Source organism: Ursus arctos, unplaced genomic scaffold (assembly GCF_023065955.2).
Source record: "Ursus arctos isolate Adak ecotype North America unplaced genomic scaffold, UrsArc2.0 scaffold_11, whole genome shotgun sequence".
In the NCBI taxonomy this organism is placed as follows: domain Eukaryota; kingdom Metazoa; phylum Chordata; class Mammalia; order Carnivora; family Ursidae; genus Ursus; species Ursus arctos.
Window position 1 is genome coordinate 64752724 of NW_026622775.1, and position 22068 is coordinate 64774791.

A 22068-nucleotide genomic window follows, 5' to 3' on the forward strand; every position below is an offset into this window, starting at 1 on the left:
TTTTTCCTCAAAATCATTTGGCCTCAGATACTGGTCACAGTCTCAGTTCATTGATGGGAAGTTGGAAGGCAAGAGATTTGTCAGTTCTTTTGCATTCTGAAAAAATGTGGTGATTGATCATTTTTTAAGATTATGACTCAAACCAGGAAAAAAAAAGAGTCTAGGTAGTTAGTGATTCTAAATGAACAGGGATCTAGTCATTCTTTTTATGAATCAGTAAGAAGTTGATTATGACATCTCAATGTCAAATGGCCCTGCATTTATTCGTAGTAGATGTAAGCCTTTCCCTTTCTTATTGTTCTTTTGTTTATTTACCAATGATTTGTTGAGTGTGAGACTTTGTGAGAATCTTACCCATAGAGTTTCTGTTGGTGACATCTTTCTTATTTCCTTTTGATTGCCAGTGACACCACAAACTCAGGAGAATCCAGAGGGCACTCTGAAAGAAAAGTATGGCTTATAGAATTCTTACTAGTGAAAAACTATGAGAATCTGTGGAATAGTCCTCATAAACTCTGAAACTCATTTACTCTAAGTCTCGAGGAGAATGGGAGTTTGAGGCTGTTTTCAGGAACATTCAGCCTCACTCACTTCAGTGCAATCAAGATCTAGAAAAGCTAAGTCATTTGTATAAGGCCACACATCCATTTGAGAGCGATTTTCTGTCACTGAATTTGGAACAGAATTTAAAAGCCCACATTATCTAGCAGTTTCTTTGTGGCTTTCATTCACTCCAAAACTTTTATCAACTGTGCACTCTGTGCCATGCCTCGGAATAAACAAACATGAATAACACAGTCCACAGATCCTTCAGCAAGTTCCTAGTCCAGGGAAAGAGATATGGAATGAGACAGACATAGCACAGCAGGAGGAGGGCTGTAGTGCAGGGATATACAAAATTCAGGAAAGGGAGCCCCAATTCCACTCAGGGGGGTCAGGCGAAGCATCACTCAGGGAGTGGCTTTTGTGCTTTGTCTGGAAGGATGGGAAGCATGTGCAAAGTCATGGGGTACAAAAGGGATGACACATTTGGAGAATGGTAGCAAGTTCGGGAGCAGCTACCCTGGGATGGGATGACGTTTTAGGCAAACAGCTGGTGGTGCTGGAGAAGTTGGCTGAGTTCTGGCTATGAGGGGCCCTTAAGTGCTGAGCTAAGTAGTGTGGCTTCCATCTGCTGTAGGCATTGTGGGGTCCCCAAGATTCTCACACAGGGAACAATACTGCAGAATTCCCAGTTTGAAATCTAGAGGTCGAGGCTGTCTCTCCCTTCTATTAATTGAGTAGATCTTTTTTCCTCGACTAGACTGTATTCTCCTTTGAAGAAAGGACCATATCTTTATTATTATGTCCTGTAGTTTTGTTCTTCAAAGTGTGGTCCAGGGCCACCAGACCAGAAGATCAGTGTCACCAATGGGCTTGCTAGAATTGTAGAATCTCAGGTCCTCAGATTTGAACAAACTCTCCCAGTGATCTGTACACATGTTAAAATTTGAGAAACATGATTCTCAAAAACTGTTTTGTGCAAAAAGCCTACAAAATGTTTGTAGAATCAGATATCATTGAAAAAATATGTTTTAACAGCAACTGGATTTTTGTTTGACTAGTTATTCCCTCAAATTGCCTAACGGATTAGACACTCAAAGTAAGTTGCAGGAGGCACGTATATATTGTGCTCTCCAGCCCACAAAGCTTAAGGTCTGTCCACCGAGGGTTGTTTTACTGGGACAAAAGAGGTCAGCTGAGGGTGATTGGCTCAAACCAAATCTTGTGTTGGTGGACAAGCATTAAGGAAGCAAAGTTTGACGAGAAAGTGGCCTTAGGGAGGGGGTAGCCTCATGCTTCTATGGCCCTTGTCCCTAGAATGAATACTTGCACATGAGTGGCCTGCGGAGATTTGTGGAAGAGAAGATACAACTACTGGAGAAGACCATTGACCAGTGCTTTGCCCACATAGAGCAGCCTCTGCAGGAAGGAGTCCGAAATGCCAGGACTTCCTACCGACGGATCCTCGGGGCATGCCTGGTGGTGAGTGACCCTCTCCAGGGAGGACCTGTGATATTCAGTGACTTCTGCTTTATCTCCAAGTTCTTTTTGCACTATTCCATGGCTTTTGAAGGAAATAAAGAGCTAAAAGAGAGTAGGAGAAAATGAAAATTGTGTACAGGAAAGCACATAGAGGGAACTGTCCGGCTGTGCATCACAAGCACCCAGGAGAACGCATACGTTTCAGTGGAAACAGAGTTGGAATTTAGGAGTTGAGGGTCTTGTTTTGAGTGCCAGCTCTACCCATCATGCATTGCATAGCCCTGGGTGAGGCCTTCAACCCATTTAAGCTTGTGGGGTTTTTTCTGTGTAAAATGGGAAGCTAAATACTCACTCTACCTATCTTACCGGGTTGATAGAAAAGCCAATTAGATTACACAATAAGGAAACATCTTGTAACTTCTCACTAGGCATGCCAATTGTTGTTTTATCTTTTAATAACTTATATGAGGTAGCTGAAGGATAAAGATGTAAGTGCCAGGCTGTATTTATCTAAGGCTAAGGGGTGAAAAAAGAGGCTTCTCGTATCGGTTTGCTAGGGCTGCTATAACATAAAATGCCATTGAGCAGGTGGTTTAAAGGGCAGACATTTATTCTCACAGTTGTGAAAGTTAGAAGCCCAAGATCAAGGCCGTGCAAGATTGGTTACTCCTGGGACCCCTCTTTTTGGCTTGTATGTGGCCACCTTCTAGCTGTGTCCTCCCATGGTCTTTTCTCTATATGTGCATCCCTGGCCTCTCTCTCTCTTCTTATAAGGACACCAGTCCAATAGGCTTAGGACCTACCCTTATGCCCTCATTTAACCCCAATTACCTTCCTAAAAGCCCTATCTCCAAATATAGTCACACCGGGGTTCAGGGCTTCAACATGTCAAATCAGAGGGATACAGGTCACTCCATGACACCTGTTAAGAGTAAGGAGTGATTGGGGCGCCTGGGTGGCACAGCAGTTGGGCGTCTGCCTTCGGCTCAGGGTGTGATCCCGGCGTTGTGGGATCGAGCCCCGCATCGGGCTCCTCCACCATATATGAGCCTGCTTCTTCCTCTCCCATTCCCCCTGCTTGTGTTCCCTCTCTTGCTGGCTATCTCTACCTCTGTCGAGTAAATAAATAAAAAATCTTTAAAAAAAAAAAGAGTAAGGAGTGATGAACAACACTGCTTATGGGACAAGGATGATAGAGAAGTCTCTAGAGCTCTCGTAGTGCGTAGATTGTATGTTCTTGCCGTTGTTGTAATATGAGTTGGAAAGTTAGAATGCTAGCAGTGAGAAGGTGGTGTGTAATGGAGCTCTACATTTCCGTGAGCTAAAAGAGTGTAGAAGTGGGAATGATTCTGGGGTCACTGGAGAGGACTGTTAGAATTTTGACACAGGAGAATGAGAAGTGGAGTATCTTCCACATGGCTGGGGTGTGGCTGAGTGTCCATGAATATCGTATGTACAGGTGCATTCACTCATGCATTCAGCGAATGTGGATAAAATGCTTACTCTGCTGCCAGATACTGTACATTACCTGATTCAGTCCTCACAACAATTCTGGGTGGTAAACACTCTTATTATTATTGTAATTTACAGCCTTACAGAGGCTGAACAAACTTCTGTGGCCACATATGGGATCCACATCTACCACAGGCCTGTCTGTCTTCAGAGCCCAGATGCCCAACCCTCCACGTGCCTGTTGCACCTCCCCAGCTGTGCTCTGCAAACTACTGCAGCTACTTGTAATTGCCGACCAGTTATGTAGTTTAAAATTTGTCAATCCCCATAAAAGTAGTGAAGTTTGGCCCACAAATAGCCAGCATCACCTTGCCATCTCCATAGTGAGCCTCCTTGGGAGCAGATCCTCCAGCCCCGTTCAGGTGACTGTAATCCCAGCCAATGCCTGATGGAGCCTCATGGAGGAGCCCTGAGCCAGTGCTGGCGAGCCTTGGGGAAAGGTCAGCCCAGGCCTGCAGTCTTTCGACCCCAGCCCCCCCAACTTGGCCACATAAGAATGGGCTTTAGGCCTGGAACACTTCCTTACCGAGAGATAAAAGAGCCCCCAGCCTGTACTGGGCTTATCGCCTTGCCTGGAATGTTGTTCTCTGCTTTATGCTCAGTGTGTACTTCTTTGTTCTGCTTAGTATTGGGGGCCAAGGCCCTTAGGCAAGCTTCCAGTTTTCTGTATTTCAGATCCCGTAGGGGAGGGCTTGGGTCCTTGCACTGCACACAGTGTGGGATGTGTGCAGAAGCGTCACCCACAGTGGCTGTGGAGTGGGTCCGCTGGCCGTCGGGGACCCATGCATTGCAAAGGGCTGACCTTGTGCAGCATTTTCTCCTCCTGCTGTCAGTAAACTCTGCACCACCTGAGCCTACTGTCCAAATTGTCTGTTCTCGGTGACCTTGAATCATGTGCTCGTCTCTTCTCTGGGTGGTCTTTACTTGCCTTTTACCCTTAGCCGCACAGCCTGGCTATCAAGTGAACCGTGAAACAGCAGCCAAGCTGTATCTGAATTCCTGACCCACAAAACTCGTGAGCAATACTCAATAAATGTTTATTGTTGTTTTAAGCCATTAGGTTTGGGGTAATTTGTTTCATAGCAATAGATAAGTATGTCGCTCCAGGGGAGAACGGCTTCTGTTGATGTTAAAAAAATCCCAGATCACCAAAAGTGAGTAAGTGTGTCTGTGAGGGTGAAGACACAGAGTGGAGACCATTCTTTTGAGACAGTTTGCTCGTGAAAGGAAGGAGCAATTCAGCCATCCCCAGGCCTTCACAAGGGTGTCATCCCATGAACTACCCTGTCTCGTCAGTTCTGTAACGGCGTTTTTCTTGGTAGCTACAAACTTGTCTGAAGTGTCTTTGATGGGCCACTTTCGTTTATGGCCAGAAATTTGGACAAACATTTCCATGCTGACATGATATCATTATGTCACATAGCAAAATAACCTAAAATGTGTAATAATAAAAGAGTGGTAAAATGAATTAGGTTACATCCACATGATATTATATTTTGTAGATATTGAAATAACTTTTGAAAGTATTTGCAATGAATTGAGGAAATGCCCATGTCATACTGTTCAGTGAAAAGGACAGAATATTAAAAATATATATATACGGTATGATGCCAGTCATATCGTGTGACACAGCCTTGTGCTTGAAAAAGAGTTCCTTAAAGCATATATCATTGATCACCAGGACCTCTACTGAAATTTTGGTCAGTGCCTATATATTTTTATTCCCTTTACTAAGGATCACCATCTGGGTAAGATTTATCCATGTCTCTTATGGCTCTCGCTTCATCATATTTTTTTGCCTCTGATTTGTGAATTTATTTCTCTGGGAAAAAATATTATGAAGATATACAAATCAAATTACATCTCGTTAGACATGTAACAAAAAGGATTAAAAAACAACTTGGGCTATGCTTGGAAAATCTGAAACCTACACCCCAGTAGGATCATAGTACATTTTCATTGAAAACTTGCTCCTTTAACAACTATTCAGCAGGCACTACTTACGCTGCTGCCAGATGCTGAGAACATCGGGATGGATAAGACACCGTGCCTACTCCCAACAAGCTGCTGTTCGGGTAGAGAAGCCTGATGAGTAACCAGACAATTATAAACTGTATGAGGAGAATTGTGATCAGGGAAGCACAGGGCTCTCTGGCGCTTGAGGCCTGACTGCACTGCCCTCTGTTTAGCTTAAGCATATGTTAAAAGATCATGTTGTCCCTACTCTTCCCCGTGATTCACATTCGCCAAAGGCAATCCGATTCTGATCCTGTGACATTCTAGTTAATGTGTACTAACTCTACTAACTTATTGTTTAATTACCTAGAGGAGTAGAGGAAACCAGGGCTTTCACCAGACTCTGAAAGCTGTTTGCCTGAAAAATGGCATCTATGCCTCCAGGACCCTCGCAAGAATAGATCTGAATGAAGCCATCACTCAGCCCATCTATGACCAGATTGATCCCGTTTTTGGAGGCATTTTTAGGTAAAGGATCCTTTCTCTTGCTCCTTCGTGAACAAACATCTGAAGAGCATTGGGCCCGAGTGTCATCTTTAGAAGAATTTGTACTTTGGATCTGGAAGTGTAAAGAGTAGCTTGCAACTTGAGGAGGAAAGCTTAGTCTCTGGCAAAACACAAAAGCTTTCTTGGTTTGGTTTACTTAATGTCTCACGGTGACCTGGAGTGCGGATGGAGATGTTGCTTTCAGACTAATATTATGATTTCCAGTATTTTTCAAATATCTCCTACATGCAGCAAGGGATACATTTTCTTGTGGATCTGAGCCCAGGGCAGGTTATTTTGGTTGGAGAGTGTGGAGTTAAGCAAACACATGGCCTTTATAAATTTTCCTGAATGCAAAAAGGCAAAGAGGCTGACCGATGACTCTGTTTGGTTTTGACATACCGCGTGCTCGCTCGATTACTAGCTGTGTGAGCCTCACGGTGCCTCCTTCCTGCCTTGACCGTCAGTCCTTTTTTCCATCAACAGAAGCAGACTCTCCTAAGCCCTCAGTGCAGGAGCCTGGCCCCAGGCCCCCTCTTTCGCCTCTGGCATTTCGCCGCCGGCTGCTGTTTGAACCATTCTACCTTTGCTGGATTCTTACTCAGTGTTCCCCTTCCCTGCCCCCATCTTCTTTTAAACTTCTTTGGGATCATGCCATTCCATCTATCCTACCCCTGTTTACAAGTCTATAGCATAAACTCCAAATTCCTTAGAATGGCATTCAAGGGGCACCTGGGTGGCTCAGTCAGTTAAGCATCTGGACTCTTGATTTCAGCTCAGGTTGGGATCTCAGGGTCATGGGACTGAGCCCCATCTTGGGCTCCATGCTCAACAGGGAATCTGCTCGGGATTCTCTCTCTCTCTCTCTCTGCCCCTCCCCAGCACTCTCTCTCTCTCTCAAACAAAATAAATAAAATCTTAAAAAAAAAAAGATGCAATTCAAGACATTCCACCTATCTCCAACTGGCCTTTCCCCCCTCTCCCTATGCTGTTGCTCAGTGCCAGCCTCCTGCTCCAGCCGGCCTGGAGGGTAGCGGAGAGCGACTGAGATATGCCGGGAGCTGTGCTAAGCACTGCGCATGCACGATCTCATCAGATCCTCTCAATAACCCTCAGAAGTAGCTTCTGTCTGTCTACAAGGGGACAAGCTGGGATTCAGAAGACTTGAGGCAGCTTCTCCAGCGTCACACAGCTCACGGGTAGAGAGTCAGGATTTCAAACCTATGTCTTCTCCTCTATAACCTGCTGCTTCTTACTGTTGGGATGGTCTGAAATTTTGTTCCCTATCTTGCCCCCATGGGGAATAGCTCCTCCTGTTTTTCATTTCCCCATATCTTCCCCATCTTTTAAGATGTAATTCAAGTCTCATCCTTTCAAGTGGAAATCCCTTGGCAGTGGGAAGACTGACTTTTGAGGTTGAGCAGATCAGTGTCCAAAGCTTGGCTCTGCCACTTACTAGCTATGGGGCTGGGCACACGTCAGCAACCCTCTCTGAACCTCAGTTTTCTCGTCTGTAAAATGGGTATCACTACACTGGTTGCATTGGTTTTGATGTCCCCAACCTGGCCCATTACAGGGCCTGGCACATGATAGGAGTTCGATAACTGTTCATTCTCATCCACCTGGCTTAAAAGTGAATAAAGGGGACCAGCTAGTTTCCTCTTTGTTTTTGCCCCACGGTAGCCGCTGTTGTCTCTTAACATTTTATTTTGTTTCTTCTGTAGGGCTGGAAAGCCCACTGATTCCACTTTGCTGCCTCACATAGATGCTTTTAAGCACTCTCTACAGGAGAAAATGATGGAAATTGGAGTAAGAAATGGCTGGAAATATGATAGCTACAAAAAGAGTTTCCTGATCCAGGAGGTGAGATCTTTGTAAAGGGGAGAGGGCAGTGAGGTTGGGCAGAGGCTTTCTTCCCAGCAAGGTTTTGGAGGTCTTATGAGTCTCTTCTCCCTTGTTCCCCTGGAGTGTCCAGGTCTGGACATGTCTCATAGCAGGTGCTGTGGGACACAAAGCGCATGGGATGGGGTGTGGGACGCCAGCCCCTCTCTGTGCTGCCGCGAAGCAACTGGCAGGAAGTGCTGAGGTTGGAAAGGAGACTCAGTTCCTAGGAAGAATCTTCGAAGACTCCTGAAATGTGCAAACATTTGAATGCGCTGTAGCACTTTCACTAACCTTCTACCATTTTTGCCAATATTATGAAGTATTATCCAAAGCAGTGAGGCTTAAAGACGTGTCATTTTTTTCAGATCATTTTTAAATTTTGAGTAGTCAAGATTCTTGTCTGTGACCCATTTTCCTCTAGGCTGTCTTAGTCTGTTCAGGCTGTCGTAACAAAATACCACAAAGTACGTAGGTTATAAACAACAGAAATTCACTCCTCACAGGCAGCTGGAGGTGCAAGGTCAAGGTACAGGCAGATCTGGTGTCTGGTGAAGGTCCACTTCCCTGCTCATAGATGACTGTCTTTTCACTGTCTGGAAGGGGCAAAGGGATTTGCTAGAATCTCTTCTGTAAGGAGAATAGTCCCAATCATGGCCCCCCCCATGACCTAATCATGTCCCAGAGGCCCCACCTCTTAATGCCAACACCTTGGGATTAGGATTTTAATGTATTAATTTGGGGGGGACACAGATATTTAGGCCATAGCACAGGCCCAGACTGAATTACATGGCAACACTAGAGAACGGTCCTGTGCCTCCCCCTTAAGACAAATTTCCTGCCTATGAGAAGCTCACAGCTTAGCTGAGAAAACACCATGTGAACAGCCAAGCCTAATATAAGGCAGAGGGAAGTGGTGACCACACAGGGTTCGATTGAAGCAATGGGCACAAATGGCCTTTTGTTAACGTGGATTCACAGATAAGTGCCATCCTGGGAGGCCTGGAGGACTACATCCTCAGAAAGAAGAGGAGGATCTATGAGTCTCTCACCACCTCTGTTCAGAACGACCTGAAGCCCTGTTATGAAGGTGGGGCTCCGGAGGGCAAACTGTCCACTCCCTCTGGGGTCTTTCTGTCAGCTCCTTCGGCATCCTTTTCTTCTGCTTTCCCCTCAAAGTATTTGTCCTCCTGCATCCTAAGTCCCTCTCAGACTCTTACTCCACAAATGGAAAACCAAGTAATTGCAAGGGTGTGGGGAGAGGTGATCTGTGAGTCATTTTTTATCTGTGTGTTTCCAGTACTTTCTGTCCACCCTTTATCTATTCACCTTGCTTCTCCTCTCCTTGCTGCAGCTCAGCTCCTTAAACTATAAAATCTCTTATCCAGTTCTCATTCTTACTCCCTTCAAGTATTTGTAAACCCCCTTTCCAGATCCTTCTTATTTTGGCATTCCCATTGTTTTTTCTGGGCGGGGGAGGGGCACTGGAATTTTGTAAACTTCTGTCTAATTCACTCATTGGATTTTCTGAGTAATAGTTATCTAAATATTGAGAGTGTTAATTTTTTTCTGTCATGCGATTATTAAACTATTTCCACTGCGTGGAAAATGGTGCTACGTATATGAAAATGTGTGTGTGTGTGTCTGTGGATGTATACCTATGTGTGTGTGTATATATATTTTTGTTTGCTTGCCTTTCTTTCTGAAGCTGAAGACTTCTAAGCAAGTCCTTGCTGTGGTGTGACTGTGGCTATCATTTTTGCCAGAGGCAGCTCAGATCGCTGGCAAAAAGGCGTGTGAGAGAATGAAAGATGTCATCAGAAGAGGGGTGGACCGGCAGGTGGCCGAGGGCATGTTTGAAAGGGCTCAGGAAAGGATGCAGCACCAATTTCAACAACTGAAGGTATGTTACATCCATAGTCTGAACTCCAGTCGGGCTCCTTGGGGGAGCCAAAGAAGCAGGTACAGAAGACGGGAGAAGTACTTATTTGGGTCCATGTGAAGCTGATGCCTTCTGCAGAGGGGCTCCGACCCTTGCCCACGACGCCAGGAGAGGAGGCCAGCTGGCACTGGGCATTATCCCTTCACTGCCCCCGCATGCTGGTGTCGGGGTCTCTGTGGGGCTGTGACTTCAGAAATGCAGCCCCCCCCCCCGCTCTCTCTCACATCATTCCTCTTTACCAGGTCTTCAGTAGAACCACTGCGATAGCCAGATGGGGGCCCGAAGCTCTTGACCTACATGAACTCATTTAACCCCCAGCAAGCCTGTGAGGTAGTGGCTATCGTTGTTCTCATTTTATAGATAAGAAAACTGAGGCAGAGAAAGAGAGAGGTGTAGCAACAGGCCCCCTAGCTGCAAAGTTGCAGCGCTAGGATTTGGGACTAGAGAACCTGGCTCCAGGGTCTCCGATAATAGCATAATCTCTAGACAGATTTTTTTTTAAATGAGGGAAATGTCTAGTCTACATAAAATATCAATCAATCAATAAATACCAATAAACTATTACAGGCCAGTCAGTTATGACACCTAGCATAGATTTAGGTTTGACTCTGTTTATCTCAGAAAACAGTTCCTTATAGTTTCCTTGAACCTAAAGCGTCTATCAAGTACCCTTGGGCCAACTTGTCTCTGTTCAGGGTCTCCTTGTGTGCCACCACCCTCCCAAGTAATAAATGTTCTTTGTTTTAGTCCAAGCTACTGTTGGCCCCTCCCGGCCATGTGCATTTCCAAATTCTTCTGCCTCAGTCGGGACTTAGTTGACCCTCTCCTAAGCAACTAAGGAACCTGGCTAGTTGTTTTTTCCATTCACCTCTGAACCAACCTACTTTTTGAAATGTTTCCAACCTGCTTCTGCTCAGCCCTGTGCCCCCCCTCCTACCCCACTGCAGTTTTGGAGAATACCTTTCTCCACAATATAAAGCATGTAATTTCTCTTGGAATAGGCTAAGAGACATCTCATTTGCCAGTACCAGTTTACTCTCTGTCATTTAACATATTATCACAGTCTACAAATACCTGCAGAAAATTAGCCAAACCCTACAGCACCCGGTCCCCATTGAGTATATAGACATTGGCCCTTAAGGAGCCCCCCCAAAAAACAATTCCACTGGGAAAAAAAAGTGATTTGCACATTGACCACATACAAATGCATCTTAAATGACAAAAAGTAGGAAGTTAAAACTGGGCAAGGCCACAGAGCATCCCCATTCCCCGATCTTATCGACAAGGGGGCTGAAGCCCAGAGGGCCCATGTTACTAGCTCAAGGCTCACAGCTAGAGCTGAGACTGGGCTTCTTGGCCTGGTGTGTTGAGGGTAGAAAACAAGAGTCAGGAGATCCAGGCTTAAAACAAGGCTGTGTCAGGCTAGAGGGAAGAGTCAGGTGTTTTTCAAAGGTAGTCAAGAGATGATTAGAAGAGGGAAAAGAGTGTTCATGGGTTACAGGACTGAGATAAGAAAGAAGACCTATCTCAGGCAGCCAGGACGGAGCATCAGGAACGTCAAGTTCTGCACAAATCAGGGACTCAGTAAACATTCATCCAGTGACTAAATGAACAATAAGATGGTGGTTAGTGACCAGCACTTTCCCCCTTTTTCCATCCCTGCAATTTCTGTTCCCCCCATCCCTACCTCCATGAAGCCTCCTTAGCTCCTGACTCAGTTGGTCAGCACCAGAGGTCCAATCCCACATGAGTCTTGATAGGCAGGAAAGGAGTTGCTGAGACCAATGGGACCCCCCAGAAATGTTGCCCTGATGACCTCTGAGCCATTCGCCGTACTCTAAGGTGGCCCACCCTCGGAATTGACTTGGATTTTTGGCAACCCCTGTCTGTACACTCTCTGGTTGGGGGATTAGGTGGGGTCCTTTTCATAAGCTAACCTTTCCCTTGGGCTGTGCCATCCTAAGAGAATGACCATGCTTTGTTTTATAGAATGGAATCACGGAGAAGGTGAAGGGCAGTATCGCCACCATGCTGACCCTTGCTTCATCCCAGGGGGATGGTCTCTACAAGGAGCTTGCAGGTAAATACATAAAACTTTTGCATAAGCAGTGACCTTGCAGACACCCCTAGCTGTGGTTGCTCGTTGCTGGATTTAAAGAAATCAAGTTAGGAAGAATTTCCAGGGCATGGAATAGAGATGATTATGACTGCCCCGCCCTTTGTGGAACACCTGCCCAAGACCACACATCATACTTGGGCTTTGTGTGCAGCATCTCATAGAATTCTCATGTTCGCCCTTGGAGGGAGAGGGTATTGCTCCATTTTGCACGTGCAGAAACAGAGACTCAGATTAGATAATGTACCCAAGAATCCATGGCTGCAAAGTGGCAAAGTCAAAATGATAACTCCGTCCTGCAGTGTCCATAAGCCCATTCTTTGGAGTACATACCTTCTCATGAAAAGCCTCATTTTCTGGTGGTGGAGAAAGGTTTCTCTTCATCTACCAGGAGCCTGTGGATGCATTACCAGCTGCCTGTGCCTTGTATGCAACCCTCTTTCTTCCATGCCATGGGCTCCACCAGGCCTCCTCTGGTAAACTGCAGAGTGTCAACTGGTGCAAAAAGCAATCAGGAAACTTCCAGCAAAACTAAAAATGCACATATCCTTTGGCTCAGCAATCCTACTTCTGGGAATTTATCCCATGGTAGCCTCATACATGAGCAGAATGGTGCATGTACGAAGTTATTCAGGGCAGCATTGCTTAATGATGTCAAACATTGGAACAATTCAAATATCCATTAGTAGAGCGCTGGTTAAGTTAACTCAGGCACATAACTAGTGGAAGACCGTACAATTGTTAGAAAGAATAAAGGACCTTTTTTAGTGCAGAGTGACGATACAAAACAATCTCCAAAGTGAAGGGAAAAAAGGCAAAGTGAAAAACTGTGTGTAATGTGTTGCCATCTGTGAGGGAAGAAAAGGAAACACATATGTATATGCATAAAAATCTCCTGAGATACACAAGCAACTGGCCACACTGGTTGTCTCTAAGGAGAGGAACCAGGAACCTGGAGGACAGGGAGGACGGGAAACTTATTTTGCACTCCGTATATTTTGTGCCTTTTATTTTTATTTTTTTAAAGATTTATTTAATTATTTGAGACAGAGAGACAGACAGAGAGAACATGAGTAGGGGTAGGAGCAGAGGGAGAGGGAGAGAATCTCAAGCAGACTCCACACTGAATGTGGAGCCTGATGCAGGCTCGATCGTGCGACCCTGAGATCATGACCTGAGCCAAAATCAAGTCGGACGCTTAACCAACTGAGCCACCCTGGCACCCCTGTTTTGTGCCGTTTAAATGATCAACTATGGGCACAGTTGCCTGCTGGAAAAAAGTGTATCCGAGGTCATTGTTACGTGTCATTGAGTATGTCAGGGTGAAAGTGGTCAGAGCTCATTCCAGGGTAAAAGCCACAGCTGCTGCTCCTAGGCTTCAGTCTGACACTTCTCTTTTGCTCTGGAACTTATTCCCCATGTCTGGTTGGTGAGACGGACATCTAACCTGTGCCTCCCAGTCTCTCAGGAAGGTGACACAACTCCCTCACACTATGCTTTAGTGAATTCTTCGTGATCTTCCCACTATGCCTTCACAGGAAACTGTTTCAAGATTGTAGTCATCCAGTTATGTCTTCTTTAAAGAACTCCTGGGTGGCTCAGTTGGTTAAGCATCTGCCTTCAGCTCAGGTCATGATCCTAGGGTCCTGGGATCGAGTCCTGCATCGGGCTCCCTGCTCAACAGGAAGATTTCTCCCTCTCCCACTCCCCCTGCTGTGTTCCCTCTCTCACTGTCTCTCTCTCCATCAAATAAAAACAAACAAACAAGAACCTGACAGAGCGAACACAGTTGGCCACCAGATTATTCAGAAGACAGTGGTTATTCAGGGCCAGGGTGTTGGGGAAGTTTCATGTAATCTGGGTCCCGGAGTAGAGCCTGAAAGGATAGGTTGGATTTATAAAGCAGTGAGGAGAAGGGAGAACTTCCAGACTCACGAGCAAGACAAACAGACTCAAGGTTCGAATTTCCCCTTGGTCATGAGTCCCATCGCTGGCCAGGCTCAAGGTGGGTGAGTCTGGATAATGATATGGAGGATGTAGAGCAAAGGTAGATAGGAAAAGCATTCAGCAGCAAAGCCAGAATCAACCCCAGGGTCAGTCTGAAGTGTGGCCTTCAAAGAGGACTGTGTTAATCAGAGTTCTCTAGAGAAACAGAACCAATAAATATGAATATGTGTGGATAGGTAGATAGACAGATTTATTTTAAGAAATCGACTCATATGAATGTGAACGTTTGCTGAGTCCAAAATCTGATGGGGGATGCCAACAGGCTGGAGACACAGGAAAGTGTTGAGTTCAAGTCCAAAGCAGTAGAAGAAGGAAGAGCTAATGTCACTGATAAAGTCCAAAGGTGGTCTGCTGGAGAATTCCCTCTTGCCTGGGGGAGACCAACTTTTGATCTGACCAGGCCTCCACCTAATTTGATGAGGTCCACCCATATTATGGAGGACAGTGTGCTTTACTCAAGGTCTGCTGATTTAAATGTAAATCTCATCCAAAAATATGCTCACGGAAACTTTCAGAATAATGTTTGGCAAAATATCTGGGCACCATAGCCCAGACAAGTTGACACCTTAAATTCACCATCATAAGGATATAAGTTGATTGCTGTTCATGAGGTAAAAACCGAAGAGGCCAAAACAGAGCAAATTCACCTAGAATGAGAACTGCTGGGAGCAGAGGGGTCAGGGGAAGGAGAGGGAAGCCTGGAGAGGACTTAGGGGAGGTTTATTGTGTGGTGGGCTTTGTATCTCCTTCCACTGAGCTCTGTGTAGACTTAGTAAGGACTCAGTGATCTGGATCTTTTTGTTGGTAGGTTTGTGTTTCCTTTGAGGGTGACCCCTATGCTGAGATAAACCTTAAGGTAAGAGCAAGAACTCCCAGTTTGATCAGGATTTTTAATAAAATAAATTGATCAGACTATCTGATCTCTAAGTTTCATTCCACATATCACATTCTGGGACAAGTGATGAGATCCCCAGGAGATTTGTTTTCTGATTTAAATCTCCCCAGGAGATTTCCTTTCTGAAAAGGACACTAACTCCTGATGCATGCTTTCTGCTCTCCTGTAGATGTCAAAAGTGAATACAAGGAAATGGAAAAGCTACACAGAAGCCTGAGGGAGGTTGCTGAGAATGCGGTGCTGCGGAGAGGCATGCAAGATTTCCTTCTGAGAATGTCCCCAAGCAAATCTGTTCCCCCCAAAGCATAAGTTTAATTCTTAGGGCTTAGCACCAAGTAGATGAAAAAACAAGCCTTGTGCCAAATAACCAGAATCACTTCTGTTTTAAAAAATCTAATAAAGAACATCTTCCAACTGTTTGGACTTAATATGCAATATAAAATTCAAAATATTGTTACCTCTGGCATCAGCTGACCACCGAGCAACATAATTTCATTTTTATTCAATAGCCAAAAGAGTCATCTTGAGTCCCTAATGGAGTTCTAAAGCTTTAGGGACAAGAAACTCATGCAAAGAAAAATATCTAAACATTGCAAAATAAATATTATGGAAAAAAGTTGCGAAATAAAGCTTTAAGGACCCAATTCTATTTTCCATTTTAATATTAATGAGACTTTTGGGTAAGGAGGTAACACCGTGCCATGGAAGCAATGTGGGTCTAAAGCCAGATGGACGAGAGACCTGGCTTTACCACTTCCCAGGAGTGTTACTTAAGATCAGTACTTTTCAAACATTTTTTTTGTAATAAAACTAATTGTATCTTATTATATATTTTTTATTATTATGTTATGTTAGTCACCATATAGTACATCATTAGTTTTTGATGTCATGTTCCATGATTCTTTGTTTGGTATAACACCCAGTGCTCCACGCACTATGTGCCCTTCTTACTACCCATCGCCGGGCTAGCCCATCCCCCCACCCCTCTGAAACCCTCAGTGTGTTTCCTGGAGTCTGTAGTCTCTCATCGTTCCTCTCCCCCTCTGTTCTCTCCCTCTTTATTTTCACCTTCCTTCTCCTAATGTTCTCCCTGCTATTCCTTATGTTCCACAAATAAGTGAAATGTGATAATTGTCTTTCTCTGCTTGACTTGTCTCACTTAACATAATCTCCTCAAGTTCCATCCATGTTGATGCAAATGTTGGGTGATCATTCTTTCTGATGGCTGAGTAATATTCCATTGTATCTATGGACCACATCTTCTTCTCAAACATTTTGATCTCAGGACCCTACACTCTGAAAATTTATTGAGAACTCTAAAGAGCTTTTGTTTATGTGGGTTGATATTTACTGTATTCAAAATTAAAAAGGACAAAAATTGGAAACAATTATTTACTAATTCATGTAAAATAAACCTATTATATATTAATATAAAAACATATTTTTATGAAAAAACTATTTTCAAAAAATTTAGTGAGAAGAGTGACATTATTCACACTTTTTTTATTATAATAATATTTTTTTATTATATTATGTTAGTCACCATACAGTACATCCCTGGTTTTTGATGTAAAGTTCGATGATTCATCAGTTGCATATAACACCCAGTGCACCATGCAATACGTGCCCTCCTTACTACCCATCACCAGCCTATCCCATTCCCCCACCCCCCCCGAAGCCCTCAGTTTGTTTCTCAGAGTCCATAGTCTCTCATGCTTCATTCCCCCTTCTGATTACCCCCCTTTCTTTATCCCTTTCTTCTCCTACTGATCTTCCTAGTTCTTACGTTCCATAGATGAGAGAAACCATATGATATTTGTCTTTCTCTGCTTGACTTATTTCACTTAGCATTATCTCCTCCAGTGCAGCAAATGTTGAGAAATCGTTCTTTTTGATAGCTGAGTAATATTCCATTGTATGTATGGACCACAACTTCTTAATCCAGTCATCTGTTGAAGGGCATCTCAGCTCCTTCCACGATTTAGCTATTGTGGACAATGCTGCTATGAACATTGGGGTGCATATAGACCTTCTCTTCACTATGTCTGTATCTTTGGGGTAAATACCCAGTAGTGCAATTGCTGGATCATAGGGTAGCTCAATTTTTAACTTCTTAAGGGACCTCCACACTGTTTTCCAGAGTGGCTGTACCAACTTGCATTCCCACCAACAATGTAGGAGGGATCCCCTTTCTCCACATCCTCTCCAACAATTGTTTCTTGCCTTGTCAATTTTTGCCATTCTAACTGGTGTAAGGTGGTATCTCAGTGTGGTTTTGATTTGAATTTCCTTGATGGCTAATGATTTTGAACATTTTTTCATGTGTCTGTTAGCCATTTGTATGTCTTCATTGGAAAAGTGTCTGTTCATATCTTCTGCCCATTTTATGATTTGTTTATTTGTTTCTTATGTATTGAGTTTGAGAAGTTCTTTGTAGATCTTGGATACCAGTCTTTTATCTGTAGTGTCATTTGCAAATATATTCTCCCATTCCGTGGGCTGCCTCTTAGTTTTTTTGACTGTTTCCTTTGCTGTGCAGAAGCTTTTTATCTTGATGAAGTCCCACAAGTTCATTTTATCTTTTGTTTCTCTTGCCTTTGGAGATGTGTCATGAAAAAGGTTGCTGTGGCCGATGTCGTAGAGGTTGCTGCCTATGCTCTCCTCTAGGATTTTGATGGATTCCTGTCTCACATCGAGGTCTTTCATCCATTTGGAGTTTATCTTTGTGTATGGTGTGAGAGAGAGGTCAAGTTTCATTTTGCATGTAGCTGTCCAATTTTCCCAGCACCATTTATTGAAGAGACTCTCTTTTTTCCACTGGATGTTTTTTACTGCTTTATCAAAGATTAGTTGCCCAAAGAGCCGAGGGTCCATTTCTGGGTTCTCTGTTCTGTTCCATTGGTCTATGTGTCTGTTTTTGTGCCAGTACCATGCTGTCTTTGTGATCACAGCTTTGTAGTACAACTTGAAATCCAGCATTGTGATGCCCCCAGCTTTGTTTTTCCTTTTCAGCACTTCCTTGGCGATTCGTGGCCTTTTCTGGTTCCACACAAATTTAAGGGCTGTTTGTTCCAGTTCTTTGAAAAATGTCATCGGTATTTTGATTGGGATAGCATTGAAAGTGTAGATTGCTCTGGGTAGCATGGACATTTTAACTATGTTAATTCTTCTGATCCATGAGCATGGACTATTTTTCCATCTTTTTGTGTCTTCTTCAATGTCTTTCAAGAGTAATTTGTAGTTTCTAGAATATAGATCCTTTACATCTCTGGTTAAGTTAATTCCAAGATAACGTATGATTTTTGGTGCTACTGTAAATCGGATGGATTCCCTAATTTCTCTTTCTTCAGTCTCGTTATTCGTGTATAGAAATGCAACTGATTTCTGAGCATTTATTTACACTTTTGCAATTCTCTTTATTCTCTGGCTTAACAAAGACCTTAGCTGAGATCAAGAGTCTGGCACTTAACCAGTTGAGCCACCCAGGCGCCCCACTCTGGCTTAATAAAAGACAGGTGGATTCTCTCATCTTTCTGCATTCTGTCACAGTATGTTTTTGGTTGATGTATATGAAGAAAATACAGATTTACACAGGTATAGAGTTGGAATGTGGAAGAGTATTTAATAGCCTTTTAAAATAATTTCTGGATATTCTTCTTTAATACAATAATCTTAACAAAAAATAGTTTCTTAAAGGTTAGTTGCAGTACAGAATCTGAAACCATATTGGTGAACTTTTTTGTATTCTGTTACATTTTACTAAATTTGCCTTATCGTTCTGTGTGTGTGTGTGTGTGTGTGTGTGTGTGTGTATGTGTGTTGCGTGCAAATACTTTTTTCTGGACTATTTCAAAGTAGGATGCTTATGTCATGTCCCTTTACCCTTTAATATTTTAGTATATTCCACAGAAACAAATATATTCTCTCACATTACCCCAGTACAATGATCAAATTCAGGAAATTCCACATCCACAAAATACCATCATCTTGTCCAGAGTGCACATTCAGATTTCAAGATTGCGCAGTTACAGCCTACAGAGCAACCCTCCGTAGTACGGCAGCCAGCCCGGGACCTTGTAGTCCATGTAGGGTCACACCTCTGATTCCTTTTTTCTTTTCTTTAGATGTATCATCTATCTATCTATCTATCTATCTATCTATCTATCTATCTATCTATCTACCATCTATCTATCATCTATCTATCTATCTATCTATCTATCTATCTATCATCTATCTAACAGAGAGAGCGAGAGCGAGAGCGAGGGAGAGAGAACAAGCAGAGGGAGCAGCAGAGGGAGAGGGACAAGCAGACTCCCCACTGAGCCCGGAGCCCGACACGGGACTCGATCCTAGGACCCCAGGATCATGACCTGAGCTGAAGGCAGACGCTTAACCGACTGAGCCACCCAGGTGCCCCATCTCTGATTCCTTTAATCTCAGATGTTCTTGAGGAATACAGGCCAGCTGTTTTATAAAATTTGGGGGTTGTCTGATGTTTTCTCATAATTGGGTTTAGAATCTTTGGCTAAAAATAACCACATAAATGTCTCATTCTCTAATGAAAAAGATGTGCTGCTGACTGCTTGACAATGAGGAGGGGGACTAGCAAGTAAAAACTGAGACAGGGCTGAGGGGGTGTAGAAGCAGTCCTTCACTTCCTGTCCAGCAGGGCGATCCCCCAGAGAGGTTGAGGAGAATCAGGAATAAGACTCCCAGTCGCTCAGGCCTGTGATGTTGCCCGTGCATGGGTGCCGGTGGCCAGGGTGGCACTGCTATGGATACTTTTACAACGTGGTGTTGGGACAAGGCAGTGGACCCTTAGCTCTGTTTCAGTTTGTGGGGACCAGGAGGCTGATACCTTCCTTTCGTCACCTCCCCAGACCAGCTGAACTACTGGACGGCCAGGCGGATCTCTCAGAGCACAGCAGAGGGAGGACAAGAGGCATGGCCTTTGCCACCGAGGAGAGGAACCTGCCAGGCAGAGGCCTCCAGAGGTTCTCTTTCTCCTGACCTCCCTCTGTCTCTCCTCTCATCCCTGCTCCCACAGCCCCTCTTCAGGCCCCACTCACACTCCTTTGGGAACTCTGCCCTTTCCTACCTTTCGCTGGAAAACTCCAGAGCTGAGGCTTTGGCCAGAAAGTAATGGAAGCGCTCCTCTGTCCAGATTTGTCGATTCTATAGTGGGTAGGAACGGACCCTAATACTATAATTTCAGCCTCTCCACCAGCAAGAAATGTGTGGCCTTGCACAGTATCTGTGGACAAGTACATCATCATCATTATTATTATTATTATTATTATTATTATTATTATTTGAACCCAACACTGCCTTGTCTCATTCAAGGAGAGCTTACTTTTGGATTATTCTTGGCGTGATTGCACTGAGGCCCCTGTACACCACCCTGTTCTGGGCTGATGTCACTAAAGCCCGAGACAGACTCTGTTATACCTATCTCAGCTGGGTCATGCCAACTTCAGGTATGTAGTTTTTTCCTATCCCCAGGCTTCTTCCTTGGGGGATGTATCCTGCCGGAATGACATTACGATAGTCATAAATGGTGATTGATTCATTAAAAATGTTGAATTATAGCCAGTAAGTTCTGCTTAAGAAAACAGGGAAATGATCATTTTAGAATGCACAGCAACCAAATTGTAAAAATAAAACATTTTCTGTGCCCAGTGACATCAGGGAATGTATTGTGTGTGGAGCACTTCGTACCTGATGATGCTGAATAAATGAGGTGTTATTATTATCAAAATACAACAACATCAGCACTTCCATGTCAAGGAGACCATTGAGAAGAGACTCCTCACTTTCTCTGAAAACATGGACCACATGCAATCAGTGCTATCAACTGACCTTTGGGTCTTTCGTTTCTTTTGCATTTCTCTCCCTTCCAATCAAGTTACCCAGAATAGTATGAATTTGTGCTGGTTTATTTTCCTCTACCTAAGTACCATGTCAAAACTCAGTATAACCTTCCTTCTCCTAACCTCACAGTTTAATCTGATTGGGGACAAAGAGAAAATTGATAAAGATCCATAAAATCTGGGTAAGACTGTATCCTAGATACCATGAGTGATAAAAACCACTTTAAATCTCTATTTTAAACTCTTGTTGCATAGCCTATATAAAAGTTCTTGCATTTATTTTTCACCCTGGAGGAAACGTGAGGGTTTTTGCTGCTGGAAAGGAGACAAGTTGTCTGACCATGATCTTTATCTTTTGGCATCACGTGGAGGAAAAGGCAGATTTTGCCTCAAGCTAGAAGATGAGAGAAGGCTGTATGGCTGTATAGAGCTGGTCTTTGGAAGAAAGTTGAGGACTGCTGTCTGGGAGACAAGTCCAAGGCAATTGCTTCTCCCCCTCTCTCCCCCCGTTGTTCTCTCTCCTAGAAATTAAATCCTGTAGTAGAAAAAAGTTTAAAAACCTAGAATAGTTGAAACTCTGGAACTACCGGTGTCTTAGAAAGACTTCAGGGTGCAGTAAATATTCCTACTCACGCCCAGATTGGGTAGAACCACCATTAGGTAGCAGTGATTATTAAAAATCTATCCTCAAAGGTTAATTTTAGAGCAATTTCCAGCAGGTGATGGAGAGGGCAGGCCTTGTGTAGGTTTTCAAAGATTAGACCAGAGTCGAGGCAGAGGGGAAGGAGAAGACTTTCACTCTACCCCACAGACATGAAGAGAAGGGGAAGCCCAACCCACGCACCCCCAAACATACACACACTGCTGGCAACTGGCTGCGAGGGTTTTTCTTTTCCCCTTTCCGTTACCTGCTTATCAACTTTACACCTAGTAAGCAAGTCTTTATTTTAAATTCTCTCTGTTCTGATGACTGGTGTGGGTTATGGCTCCAGAGAGACTGAGTCAGAGGATAACCTGGCAGGGATGTACAGGATAGAGGAGAGGGGTGCTGGCTATAGGACCCAGCCACCGTGGGTGGACAAGAGCACTCCGTTTGACCTATATGTGTGGGTGAGTGTTCCCACTTCCTGAGTGACAGGCATCTTCTTGGGGCTTGGAGTTTGTGTTCTACCCCTGCTAGGAAAATCAATGCTAAGCCTCTCGAGTCTCAAGGTCTACCCCCACTTGAGGACATTGGGGTAAAAAAAGGGAAAACTTAGAATCTCAGGTCAGGAAAGACACCAGAGGTGACCCCATTACCTTAGTATCTGGTATCTAC

The 22068-nt window shown here is 44.0% G+C and overlaps 1 protein-coding gene across 1 annotated transcript in view; it reads left to right on the top strand.

Annotated features, from left to right (window-relative positions):
- Positions 1-15553, top strand: part of NUGGC (nuclear GTPase, germinal center associated) — a 39610-nt gene extending 24057 nt beyond the window's left edge. Inside the window, exons 10-16 of the mRNA XM_044391193.3 lie at positions 1861-2025; positions 5864-6021; positions 7764-7902; positions 8902-9010; positions 9687-9823; positions 11852-11942; positions 15050-15553. Of these exons, the coding sequence (XP_044247128.3) occupies positions 1861-2025; positions 5864-6021; positions 7764-7902; positions 8902-9010; positions 9687-9823; positions 11852-11942; positions 15050-15189 (939 nt within the window). The 3' untranslated portion in view covers positions 15190-15553. The remainder of the gene's footprint in view (positions 1-1860; positions 2026-5863; positions 6022-7763; positions 7903-8901; positions 9011-9686; positions 9824-11851; positions 11943-15049) is intronic.
- The last annotated feature ends 6515 nt before the right edge of the window (positions 15554-22068 follow it).